General features: G+C 42.2%; 1 protein-coding gene across 1 annotated transcript in view; it reads right to left on the bottom strand.

The window, feature by feature from the left end:
- Positions 1-1,458: 1,458 nt before the first annotated feature.
- The window catches only part of TNFSF4 (TNF superfamily member 4), a 36,477-nt gene continuing 24,669 nt past the window's right edge, over positions 1,459-13,266 (bottom strand). Inside the window, exons 4-5 of the mRNA XM_033093145.1 lie at positions 4,006-4,048; positions 1,459-2,102 (exon numbers count right to left, since the gene is read on the bottom strand). Of these exons, the coding sequence (XP_032949036.1) occupies positions 1,753-2,102; positions 4,006-4,048 (393 nt within the window). The 3' untranslated portion in view covers positions 1,459-1,752. The remainder of the gene's footprint in view (positions 2,103-4,005; positions 4,049-13,266) is intronic.

Genomic DNA, 13,266 nt, shown 5'->3' on the forward strand with positions numbered 1-13,266 from the left:
ATTTAAATCCTCTGAGTAGTCAAGACAGATTTACAGAATATCTTTCTCAGAACACTTCATGTAACACCATTAGCCCAATGCCTGGTCCGCAAATGTTTCCCTCCATAAATGTTTCCCTGTGGTTGGGATCATGATCACGTGAGTGCCTTGGCCATCATTTAGAGCTCGGTTACTCTTTCCTTATGCACAATTTCTCTTAATTACCTTCCTTGTACTTAGCATTTATTTATGTCTCCACAACAGATTGAAACGGAAGGGCGGGAATATCGTTGGAGACAGACAGACACAAAGGAGGAGATGGGAAACAATGGTAGAAAAACAAATCCAAATGTGACTGAGACCATTTAGTGTGGGGACAAACTGCCTTCCGTTTTTCTGGAGATTCTAAAGATGTCACTGTATCAGAGCACAGGGCAATCACTGTGATGGCACAGAATCATCCAGAAAAAGTCTGTGCTATGTTGTGCTCTCTATTTAAAAGAGCAGGGAAACTCTGGCTACCATGAAAAAAGTTTTTATCAAAACTTTGAGAACCTACAAATCATCTAGAAATTTGACTTACGAAAAAATCATATTCGTCTACAAAGCCGTAAGTCTGATGTCTCAAGAGGGACATTTAAATGTCAGGGGATCTTCTTCCCTTGAAAGCCTTGGCATTGGCTGATTATGGGTCCTTCTAGTCTCAAGTATGGTTTCTAGACAGAGATCATTGTTTTTCATAAGATACCATAGGTTCTCGATGACTTTTGCCATGAGGTTGCATTTGATAACAGAATTGCTTCATTTGTGAAACTAGCAACATGATGGTGTACGTGTCCAAGACATGGGGTTGAGTATGGATTAGCATTAGCAGGAGGGTGCACTTTTGAACATTTGCCTATCAATGGCAAAGAATGTTTTCCTTCCCAGACTGTAAATTCTTACTGACTTTTACCCTAAGAGGTCCTGTTTCACTGCTCTCCTGTGTGCTCAAGATAATTCTCTCACTTTCCCAATTTAGAAAAACCTCTGTTACAAGTTTCGTCAAATCACCGAGTAGATTTTTCATAGCATCACATCCCCGGGATGTTTTTTTGAGGGCAAATTTCGACTAAGAATATTTGCTTGGGAAAGCAAAGTGGTAAAGGAAAAAGCCCAGACAGAGCCCAGAGTATTCCTTAGCCGCCTATCTTTATCAAGTCCAGAGAGCTGTTCACAAGTTGATTTTCCTTTTGAACTTCACCAAATGAGAGGTATTTAGGCAGCATGCAAACTGCAATGAGTTCCATCTTGGAGAGGCAGCTTTGGCGTAGGTCCACACCACCTTTGGCACTTTGGCAGATTCATAATCCCTCTCCTTGGTCCTCTTCAGTTTGACAATGCCAGATGTCACATTTTCAGCAAATGGAAGTTCAGTGTCTTTTTCAATAAAGAAAGTTTATTATGACAATTTCCTGACCAATAGAAACAATGTGGCTTAAGGAAGAGGCACGTAGGTACTCATTTATCCTTATAGGCTTGAGGCAATTATGAGAGATAAGGGCTAGGTGATTTAGAAGACATGAGGATAAATAAAGTTAAATGATATGTAAAATAAGTTTTAAATATCCCTGAGTGGGGGTGGGGGAATCTTCTTCTGGTCATATCCTGTGTGACCATCTACGGGGGCTGAGCTGGTGCAAGTTCTCCACCCCCAAGGAAGAATCTGTGTCCTGTCCACCCCCAGTCTGGCATTCATACTTGGTGCCTGGCTTAGGTGTGGCCATCAGGTCCTCAGTAGACACAGAATCCACCAGGATTTTGATGGATGAGAATCAATTCCCCACCGTTCACCTGGGTGTCTTCCCAGGAGGTATTGTTAGTGGTCACATTCAAAGAGACTTTGTCCTTGTAGCGCAGATAGGCCACGGTGATGTAGTTGACAAATTTGACCTTGCTCAGGGAGAAGAGGGGCTCCCGATTCTTCCGGTAATGAAAGTTGAGGTTGATCTCCTGGGTGAAATAGCCCTTCAGGGAGATGAGATAGAATCCATCACAGTTGATGATGATTGAGTTGTTTTGCACCTTCATGGTTTGCTCCTTGTTTGGGTGTGTGACAATGAAGCATTTCTCTTTGTCACACCCTAAAAAGAAGGGGGAAAAGAAAAGAATGATTCCTTAGCACAGCTTCGGGCAACAACCTTCCAATACATCCAAAACAAATGAAGAAAAGTGACAGGGAGAGATGTTGAGAAGAATGAGAGGAAGAGAGCACTGTGTTTCCCCGTGAGGGCTGGACTCTGCTTTACCTGTGGGACGGAAGAGGAAGTAGAGGTTCTACCCGTAGCCAAGAGAGTTTCTGAGGGGGCTGCGATTCAAAAGCTGACAGATGATAGCAAATGGCACTTGTCACAGCAGACATATGGCAGGAAATGGAGCTTGGAGATTTCCCTGATTTTCAAAACCAGGAGGGGTTGGCAACTTCAGTGCTTCCTTTCGGGATCAAAGGCTAGACTAGTGCAAAGGGTGGTGGGAATGCCCCTTGCCCAGTCCCAAACACCACCTAAAATTGCCTTGAACTCTTCCCTATTCTCTCTCCCCCTGACCATGAAATGCAAATTTTTAACATACCCCAGGCATTGGACATTTACACGACAGCGTTTACTGGCCTTTGCTCATAGTCACTTAAACATAGTGGCTTCATGACACCACTGTACACAGAATGTCTGTGGGCTCAAGTTCTGCTCAGTAGGAAGCAAGTGGACGAGCTCAAGACCACAGACCTGACCGCAGACCTGCTTTTCCCTTCTACGTTTTTGTTGCTAGTTTTTCCTGGAAGATTCTTTGGGAAGAGTTGCTGCCACAAAAGAAGGAAAAGGAGGCAGAGGAGGAGGACACAGAGACTCTTTGAGGTGGCTTTGAGACCCTTGTGTGGAGCCATTCCAAGTATCAGCCAAAAAGCCTGACTTTCTTTTATTTCCATTCACGCCCTACATCATCTTGAATGGCCAAGCAACCACATCTCAGACTCCCCACTCTGGCCCGTGTCCCTTAGTGACAGGAAAGAGTAGGTCCCCACTGCCGGACACAATTCAGTCATTCTTGCTTTGTACCAGACCCAGGGGACAGACTTTGAATTGAAAAGGAGGACCACTTACGAGGGCAACATATACTTCCTGTCAGGCTCAGAACTTACTAAACAAATGAGTGGCCCTGGAGAAACGACTGGTGGCTGTTGTAGTGTTAACCATGGATGGAAATCCTCGTCTCATGACAGATAAAGTGTCACCTTGCCTTCATATCAGGGGCCTCCTCCAACTTTCATGAAGGTGAAATCTTGTGCTGTACTACCGTGTTTCCCCGAAAATAAGACCTAGCCGGACCATCAACTCTAATGCATCTTTTGGAACAAAAATTAATATAAGACCTGGTATTATTAAGTTGGTGCAAAAGTAATTGCGGTTTAAAAGATTAAAAATAAGTAAAACCACAATTACTTTTGTACCAACGTAATATCATGTTACATCATATTATATTATATTATATTATATTATATTATATTATATTATATTATATTATATTATATATTATACCAGGTGTTTTATTAAAATACGACCGGGTCTTACATTAATTTTTGCTCCAAAAGACGCATTAGAGCTGATGGTCCGGCTAGGTCTTATTTTCGAGGAAACACAATAGAATTAGTGGGAAATGACGTGCCCTACAGTCAGACAGACTCGTAAAGCCTTCATTTCCATACCTAAAATATGAGAATAATTCCTACTGAAAGGGTTCCTCGGAAGATTGAGTGAGTCATACAAAGTAATTAAAACAGTGACAAGCATTGGTTTGGTATTTACTTACCCCCCTTTTCTTCTTTATACCCTCCTTCTTTGTCCCTAATTAAAACAATATGTAACCTTTAGCGATTACAGGATTTAATGATTCCTAGGAAAGGGAGGGATCTTGTATTCTGGAGGAAATTAAGAGACTGAAGAGAAGACTCTTTTAAAAATATAAATCAATTAAACTTTTGACAGTACTTACTGGTAAATTGTGTTCTGATATTCGCGTGGTACGGAGATGTCACCTGAAAGACAAAACATGGATATATTTTTAGGACACAAAAAGTGAACAAATGCAATTGACAAGTCATCCTGTGAAACAGAAATGTAGTAGCCTGTAGAGGGAGCAACTTGACAAGACTTGCTGTTTTTCTATAAATATTAGACCCAGATTTCCTACCTGCCCCCCTTGCTTTTCTGTAACATCTCTTAAGATAAGTCAGGCGTATTCTGCTCTTTTGTGCAAGCATCTAAGATCTATCCTCGTTTTTGCCGAACTCTTGTTTGGTATAGTGTTTTGGCGCCCTGAGCCCCAATTTCCCATTTTAGAGAACAGAGCATGTAATAGTCATCTTGTAAGAAATGCATTCAGTCAGAGATCCCCTCGTGGAAAAGGCTGTGACCGATCCATCCATCATCGCCACAGACTCCCACAATGCACTGGGAGTGCATTCTGGATGCTTCACGCTGCTTGCTCTTTCACTGTAGTGCAGGAGTATGATTGCTTTACTTTCATGGCATACAGGCAATAAAAACTGGTCTAATCCTTCAGAGTTCAGTAGATTTTGAGTGTAGTTTTTTTCTGTGCTGGGTTTTCCCCTTCCTTTAACAGCCCGAAAAACCTAACTTGAACCCAGAGTATTCAACAGCAAGAAAAAAGTAAAACAATAAAGAGAGGAAGCTTAGTAGATAAAATGTCCATAGTAATTTGGTAGTTAAAAGAACAAAAAAGTTCAACATGGAGCAAAACCCAAACTATATGAAGTGAAAAAGCAAAAGGCAGAATCATGTGTAAAGCATATTACTATCGTGTTAAAAAATAATAAATGTTTGTATTGGCATTGAATCTATCGGAAAGAATACACTAAAAAACTGGTTGCAAGTGCTGCCTCTGGAGAAAAGAATTGAAAGCCTGAAGTCAAGAGTGGGAGGGACCCTCACTTTTCATAGTCTACTTTTGTATATTTTTAAAATTTTGTACCATATGCTTATATTACCTACGAAAAAAAGGAGATGGGGAAAAAAAAAGAAAAACGAAACAAAACAAAAAAAAACCCTGCCTATTGAGCCTGCCAAGAACAACAGCTCTTCCCACAGGATTTTTTTGGGTGAGATGTCCTGATGGAAGGTGTGGGAAGGGATTTGTTTTTATGCCCTGGGGTGTGGAATCCCTGCCTCCCATTCTCCTGGCACAGTGGCACCTGTTGTCAAGTGGATTCCACGGACGACTGCCCACGCAGACAAGGAACCCCTGACTTCCCTTAGAAGTGAAATCACAAGCCTTACGAAGCGGAAACCAACAGGCAGCAGAGGAAAGAAGGAGAGCCTTTCTGAGGCCTGCCACTTCAGTGGGGAGTGTGTAGACAGCAGTGTTGACCTCAGTTAACTCAGTGGTGGCTCTCTCTCCCTTCTGTGAACAGTTAGTGCTGAATTGGTGTCCTGTATGCAAAGCTCAGGAGGAAGGCCTCTCTACTCTCGCCCCTGAATCCCCAGGGAAAGTAAAGGCCCCCACTGCTCTCTGAGCTGCTTGGTCCCGGCATAGAATGTCCGCCTTGTGAAAGTCAGCAGCAGCCTGTGGGGAAGCGCAGGGCTCTGCAGGCAGCAACCTGGGTTCTCCTGGCAGCCAGGCGGAGACAGTGTCATCTTAAGCAAGTTCCGTAACTTCTGTAGACAGTGGTTTTCTCATGTTTAAGAATGACTGGGAGAGCACCGGCATCCCTTTCAGCACTAACTATACGTGATCCAGATTTTGGAAGTTGCAACGCTAAGTCAATGTTAATAAAAGAGGCAAAAAATGAAGCTTCCTCCCCCCTGCCCCCAGACAAGCTCTCTGATCTAAAAAGCCCTCGTGATTGGATGGTTTGACTCACTTTGCAAAATCTCCAAATGGTTTTTGCAGTTCAAATGAAATAAGGGTGTTAGTGACCTGGAGAACATTCTCTGAGACCAAAACACTGAGAGGCAGCAAGGAAAGCACTTCCTCTCTGGGGTAGATCTACTGGAACTCCAGGCTGAGGTTTTCTCTTCCTTTTCCTAAAGGTTACCCAGCATTAGACATGTGGACATTCTCAGAAGTCTCTAGCTAGTCGTCAAGTCTAAGCAATGCTGTGAAATAAAATAAATGGTCCTTCCTCTCGCTCCCTGCCCTGCCACAACTTTTCTCCTCATCCTCCATACCTGGTTACTTCATGGTGCCTAACCCCACTGCTCAGAGGCTCCCCACAGTGCCTAATGAAAGGTCCTCCATCACCCGGCTCCAACACCCTTGTCAAGCTTTCTTGCCACACATATTCTTTCTGTGTCTTATGCTCTAGCCAACCATTTTCTTTCATCTCTTTGCCCTTGAGCCCGGTAGGATGAGGCAGACTGCACAGGCTTGAGAGTCAGATTCAATTCAAATTATGACTTCTCTAGTTTTGTGAAATTGGAAATGTTATCTGCCATTTCTGAGCTTTAGCTTTCAGGCCTGTGAAAATAAGGCATACTGTTATTGGAATGTTCCAGAAGATGACTGTGAAGTTTAAATAAGATAACAAATGTGAAAGCACCCAGCAGTTTACTTGGTGCATGGTAAGCATTCAAAAATCCTTGCTTCCCTTGTCCTATCCACCAAGAATGTCCCTCCGTCTCTGGGGACTCTGTTGTTCCTGGTTTCTTGGCTTCACTTACGACAGCCCTCAAACCCAGGAGGGAAGCCTGAACTCTGGGCTCTCCCTGTGTGCTCTCATGATGTGGTCATGTGGTCATGGTGAGACTACGTCTTTGTCAGTCTTCTGTGTGTGGCAACTTCTGTCCTCCAAGCTTGGCACTGAAGAGGCTTCTCTGAGGGATAGCCATTCCTACGTGGAAATGGAATGAAACAGTAATGAAATCCTCATGGCAGTGTCTCCTCACTCCGAATTTGAATGGGGAGAAAAATAACTATTCACATGGCTTAATAAAAATTGTACCAGATGGAGAGCCACAGTTGAAACCCTTCATTTCTGGGAGCCTCAATTTCTTCATCTGTAAAATATAAGTTTCAACTAGAAGATGACTTCTCGTACACTCATGCTTCTGAGACCATCTCATTCAGACTTCAGGGCTGTACTTTGATTCTGGCATATAGACTGACAGATGTTTGCCTTTCACCTTTGCCAGATTGAAGAAGCTTTATTCTGTAGCTTTTCCTTACATGGAAATCCTCTGGGACCTTTGATATTGCCCATTTTCTTAGTTAGGAGATTTTCTTAGATCTCCTGGAGAAGATCTCAGGATTTTGCTTTTCTTGATATAAAAAGGACCATGTTTGTGCATGTGGATAAAATAAATATCTTCTGATATTTACCCTAATGAAAGCATTTGTCTGAGAGTCCAAGATTATTTTGAATTATTTTCATCATCAATACTGAACTAGATTAAAATACTAGGTTTTAGACAGTTGTTAAAATATTCAGATATATCTCAAAATATCCAGAAGTTGCCCAGAAAAGATGTCCTCGGCCAACCCTACAAACTTGTCTGTGTAGTGCAATTTGGCAAAACCTTTAGCTGGGCTTGGGTCGAGTACAACTGACCTGGCAAGGGGCAGCAGGGGGACAAGTACAAAGTAGGCAGCAAGCAGGTGCTGCCAAGAAGAGTCAGACTTAGGTCCTTTCCTGGCCTCTCTCATCACCTTGAGCACATAGATGGGAAATGTCTGATGTCTACCATTTACCTAGCAGTCTGTATCATGTTCCCAAAAAGGTGATGCTTGCTTCATGAAATCATCTTTGGAGAGAGTGAGTTTCTAATTTTGATTTACTGGGTTGTGGCATGAGGCTGACAACCTTATACTCGTTTGACATTTTTTTGTCCTGGAGAGGGGTATCTGTGGCAGGAGAGAACGAGACCCAACAAGTATGAAACCAGGAAGAGGTCTCTGCATTCACTGTGTGGGCCTTGCCCTTCCTCACCTGAGACAAGGCTACAATCAAGATCCTAGGTAGGAATGAGGTGGGGTGTGAGTCAGTGGAAGATGGTGGTGAAACAGATCTGTGATGGGGACTCCCCAGCTCATCATACCACCTCCACTGGGGTGTGAACCTCTCCTGTCCCAACCTTGGGCTTCATGCCAATCAGAGGAGACCTGGGGGATCACAAAAGCACAACCTCACACGCTCTCTGGTTGTATCTCAAGGAGCCTCTGAAGAGGAGGATAGAATTTTCTGTGCTTAGCCATCACAGTAGGTTGGGGAGGTAGACACTCATCCTGGGGGGTCCTCAGTGTGAGTACCCTCAGTGTGAGTACCCTCAGTGTGAGTACCCTCAGTGTGAGTACCTTCAGTGTGAGTATCCCTCAGACACTCATCCTGGGGGGTCCATGTATCCTCAGTGTGAGTACCCTCCTTACCAGGAGAGGGGCCTTCACTTCTGATCAGGGAAGTTCAGAACGCCACTCCGAGAAAGGAATAGGCAAAATAGGCAAAAAACTGGTTCTTTGGTAAGAGTCTTCCATAGTCAGAAAACTTTATCCCAACGTGACATTTCTTAGAGAAGAAGATGTGTGGCTTTGAAAACCTTGTTGATTTAAGAGTCTATTGGGATTTCATGAACAGCAAGAAAAGCTACTTTAATTGACATCCCAAAAATTGTCTCTTTGTCCTTCCCCACCTTTCACCATGGCTGCCAACACCTTTTTGCTGAACCTTCACTCTCTTCTCTACTGTATGGTCCATGCGATATCCTAACATAGCCTCCTCTCTCTAATCATTTCCGCTCTTCTTGTCAACTTTACTTAGCAATGGCTAGCCCTCAGAGAGGCCTCTTTTGCTGAACTTTTCCTCTAACCTTAAAGAACAAGAACTGTGGTTTTAATGTCCCAAATGCTTAGCAACGATTAGATTCCTAAGAGGAATCTCAGGTATTCAGGTAAACAACCAAATGAACCAAAAGCATCTAGGTGACGTGAGCACACCTTCCAAATTATGTGACTGACCTAAGGCAAGCAACTTTTTATATCTTTAAGGGGAAGATTTTCCTATCTGTGGGTTTCCCTCTCCACATGAATTAGGGAAGTCCTCAAAGTACACTGACAGAGGCGTCTGCCACAACAGTGTGAAGAACTCACTTCCGCAGCTTGGTGACTGGGTGAGTGTCCACCACAACAGCCTTGGAACAGCTTAGTCTCTAGGCAACTGGCAGGGGCAGTTGACAATGTACCCACTGCATTATTGTGACTCTTACCCTGCCTCAAATGCAATGGCATTCAGTACATAAATGTTTGCTGAGCTAACACTAAATGTTAGCTGCTTAGATTGTGCCCAGACCTTAGCTACTGACTCCATGGTCACGTCATATCTGACACTGGCTCTAACCAACACCATACATTGATCAAGGTTTTTTTAAAAAATTGTCCCATTCATTCTTGAGCAGAATTATTACAATCTCTTTCTATTTGAAGTCACTCATTGCCCATCTCATTTGCTGTAGAAAAAGGAGGGATTATTGCCTTGGAAAGGCAACGGTGTGGCATGGACAAGGCATTGGGCTGGAAATAGGGACAACTGGGTCTGGTCTTAGGCCAGAACAAGTCCTTTCCCTTCCTCAGTTTCCAATTTCCTCATCTCAATGTCTGACCTCAATTCAGATGGAGGAATAAGCAGTATCTGAGGGCTCTTCTATATCAGAGATTAGGTAAATCACAACACGCAAAAGAGAACTCCCAAGGGATTGGGTGATACAAAGGCCTTTGGAACAGAAAATCTTCTCAACACACTAAACCCTTCTGCTGTAACAAAGCCCAGACCTCCAGCCCAGGTGGCTCCCTCCGACGGCTAATGAGCAAGCAAGAGTATCTCTCATATTGCTTGTGCACTGAAGCTCTTAACCTTGTTTGCATGAAGCTAAATCATCTTCAGCCTGGCTATTCTGATGGGAACTGAGACTGGTGACTGGTAAAAATCATCACAGAATAGCAGTGGGAGATGGTGGTGGCAGTGAGAAAAATGACAATGACATTTTAAACTAAAGCCTTCTTATTGATGAACGAAAGAGAAACAAAGTGCCTAAAGCAAAAAAAAAAGTATGCTCACTTTATACTCGCGATCAAGAAACTGGGGACTGAAGCTAGTAGATAGCTTTCTGTGCGACCTCTTACTGAAGACTTGTACCCTGCCTGCTTATCCAGAATTTATCACACACTACGTTACTGCTTCTTTAACTGTCTCCTTTAACCACTGGGTTGGAAACTCTGGGAGGGCAAGAAGACTGTGTCTTCCTCACCACTGTTTCCTCAGTGTCTGACAATTAACTGACACCCCGTAAATATTGTTGAGTAAGTAAAGGAATCAGTGGTTTGTAGGGAGTTGAATAGTGTCACCCCAAAATTCACATCCACCTGGAACCTCAGTATGCGACCTTTTTTAGAAATGGGTCTTTGCAGATGTAATTAATTAACATGAGGTCCACTAAATTAGGGCGGGCCCTAAATCCAATATAACCGGTGTCCTTGAAAGAAGGAGGGGGACCCAGAGACACACAGGGAAGATGGTTGTGTGAAGAGGACAGCAGAGCTTGGGCAGATGTGGTTACAAGCCAAGGAACACCAAGGTTACTGGGAGCAACCAGAAACCAGAAAGAAGCAAGGAAAGCTTCTTCCCTAGAGCCTTCAAAGGGAGCATGGCCCTGCTGACACTTTGATTTTGAACTTCTGTCTTCCAAAACTGTGAGGAAATAGATTTCTGTTGCTTTAAGGCACCCAGTCTGTGGTAATTTGTTAATGGCAGCACTAGGAAACCTTTACATGATTGAATAGGTATTTGCATAGAGTGTTCAAATCACACTATCACATGAAAGTAAATCTCTGATTCAGTCTGATAGAACTAGAAAGACCCCGGGAGATTATATAGTCAAATCCTCTTACTGTATATGTATCTCTCTCTATACATAGAGAGAGATATAGATGATACAGATATAGATATACATGATATAGATGATATAGAAAAATAAAGCTCAGAGAATATAAATGATGAGCTACTGCCCGAATCCAGGTCCCCTTTGTCTTCTATATCACACTAGCTATGTTCTGTTTTATAAAAATAATCCCTAAGGAATTATGTGATTATTAAAGATTCATTGATCGTGTTATCTACATTTTTGTAAGTAGATTTAAATCCCTTTTTTAAAAAAATAATCTTCCTTCTATACCAGGTCATAAATCTTTCCCTCAATTTTCCTTCAAAAACAACCAATGTCAGAAAAGAAAACGAATTTTAAAACGGGCAGCCAAAATTCTTAAAGCTTAGAGTCCTGGGGTCATGGCCAAGGGGAATGAGAGGAGACAGGATTAGAATGTAGACCTAGTCTTAATTTCTAACCTATTTATATAAACCTAGACAAGGGTCTCATATCTCAGATTTCCTCCTTGTAAAATTGCATACAAATATCTGTCGATCTTCCTCCAGGATCATAGTAAAAAAGTGAGGACAAAAGTGGGGAAAAGATATGCAAAAATGAGAAACGGTTACTGCAGGTAAGACCAGGAGTGATATACCTCATTCATCCCCCAAAAAAGAGCTTTGAGCTCCCAGCTTTCATCGTACCAAAGGCAGGGCCAGATTAAGACCTTTAGGAAACTTGGAAGCTAAAAACATTAAGCCCTCAGCACACAAGTAATTCAAAATGTATTTTATTAGGTCGGTGCAAAGGTAATTGCGGTTTAAAAGGTTAAAAATCATTGCAAAAACTGCAATTACTTTTGCACCAACCTGATATATTACTGAATTATAAGATACATGTTTAACAACTTATTATTACAACCCAAAAAGGTTTTTATATTTTCCCTTAATGATTATTTTGATGCTTGTTATCATTTTTGTAATAGTGTCCTTTTCACCCCGACCTTCGTTTGATGGCTTCTCTGGTCTTCTAATCTCCTGCTGTGGCTGCTTCCCGGGGAACCCAGTCTTGAGGGTCCATCATTTAAATTCATTGGACCCCTTAGTTCCCCACATGTACAGTGCAACACTTTGGGAGGAAGCTTTTCCACCCAAAAGCTCTTATTAAATTAGTATCAGAAGAATCGAGAAAACTTTGTGGGTCTATTTGTCCATTTTTCTGTCAGAGTATATTCTTAAATAGCATTTCCATGATACCAAAGCTTGACAAATTGATACAAATAACCCACCTAAGGTGCATTTCAGAATGAAATGTCTGCTGAAAATAAAAATAATTTTTCATTAAACTAGTTCCTCCTTTTCCTCAGAGGATAAGTTCTAAGACCCCAGTGGATGCCTGAAACCGTGGATAGTACCGAACCCTATATATACTATATTTTTTCCTATACATACATACATACATACCTTTTCACTTAAGAAAGCACTTTACAGCTTCTCTTGGCATATCCGAATTGCCAGCATCACTACTCTTGCACTTTGGGGCCCTTAAGTAAAATAGGGGTTACTGAACACAAGCACGGTGATACCTCCACAGTAGATCTGATCACAGAGACTGCTACTAAGTGACTAAGAGCCAAATCATCTCCAGCTGTGCAGACGCTGGACAAAGGGATGATTCACATTCTGGCAGGACAGTGTGAGGTTTCATCACACTACTCAGAATGATTGCAATTTTAAACTTGTGAATTGTTTACTTCAATAATTTTTTATTTAATATTTTGGGGCCGCAGTTGACCACGGATAACTGAAACCTGGAAAAGCGAAACCGCGGATAAGGGGGAACTACTGTACGCCATTCACATTCCCAATGTTTCTAGTATTGTGAACCAGATGACACCCCTCTTCTAAATATAATTTTCTGCCCTATTTGGTAGCCAAGTCATTGGAGAATTGGATAAAACACATCAAAGTGGGGGGTGATAGAAACAGCCCGAGCCATGTGTTCTAAGTGTAATTTTAGTTCTCTGAACCACTTCCAGACACTAAACCTAATAACTTTACGCGCTAATAAATTTCCCTTTCATCCTTCCATTGTTGTCCAATGCAGCCATGAACTCTCAATTAGAAATCTATGTCAAATATATAAGAAATATATTTTACACTAGGCTGTAACACACACACCCACCCACACACACACACACACACAAACAAATTTACTCTTTTTCCCTTTCTGTGTTTTTTTGGAAGTGAGTCAATCATCCCTTTCACACTCAAGGGGGCGTGTATTAAGCTTCACTCTTGGAGGGAGGCGTATCAACATGTAGTATTTGGAATTCTTCTGTACAAAAACTGTATCCTTTCTCCTTCATTTATTTATTAAAATAATT

Source organism: Rhinolophus ferrumequinum, chromosome 22 (assembly GCF_004115265.2).
Source record: "Rhinolophus ferrumequinum isolate MPI-CBG mRhiFer1 chromosome 22, mRhiFer1_v1.p, whole genome shotgun sequence".
Lineage (NCBI taxonomy): Eukaryota > Metazoa > Chordata > Mammalia > Chiroptera > Rhinolophidae > Rhinolophus > Rhinolophus ferrumequinum.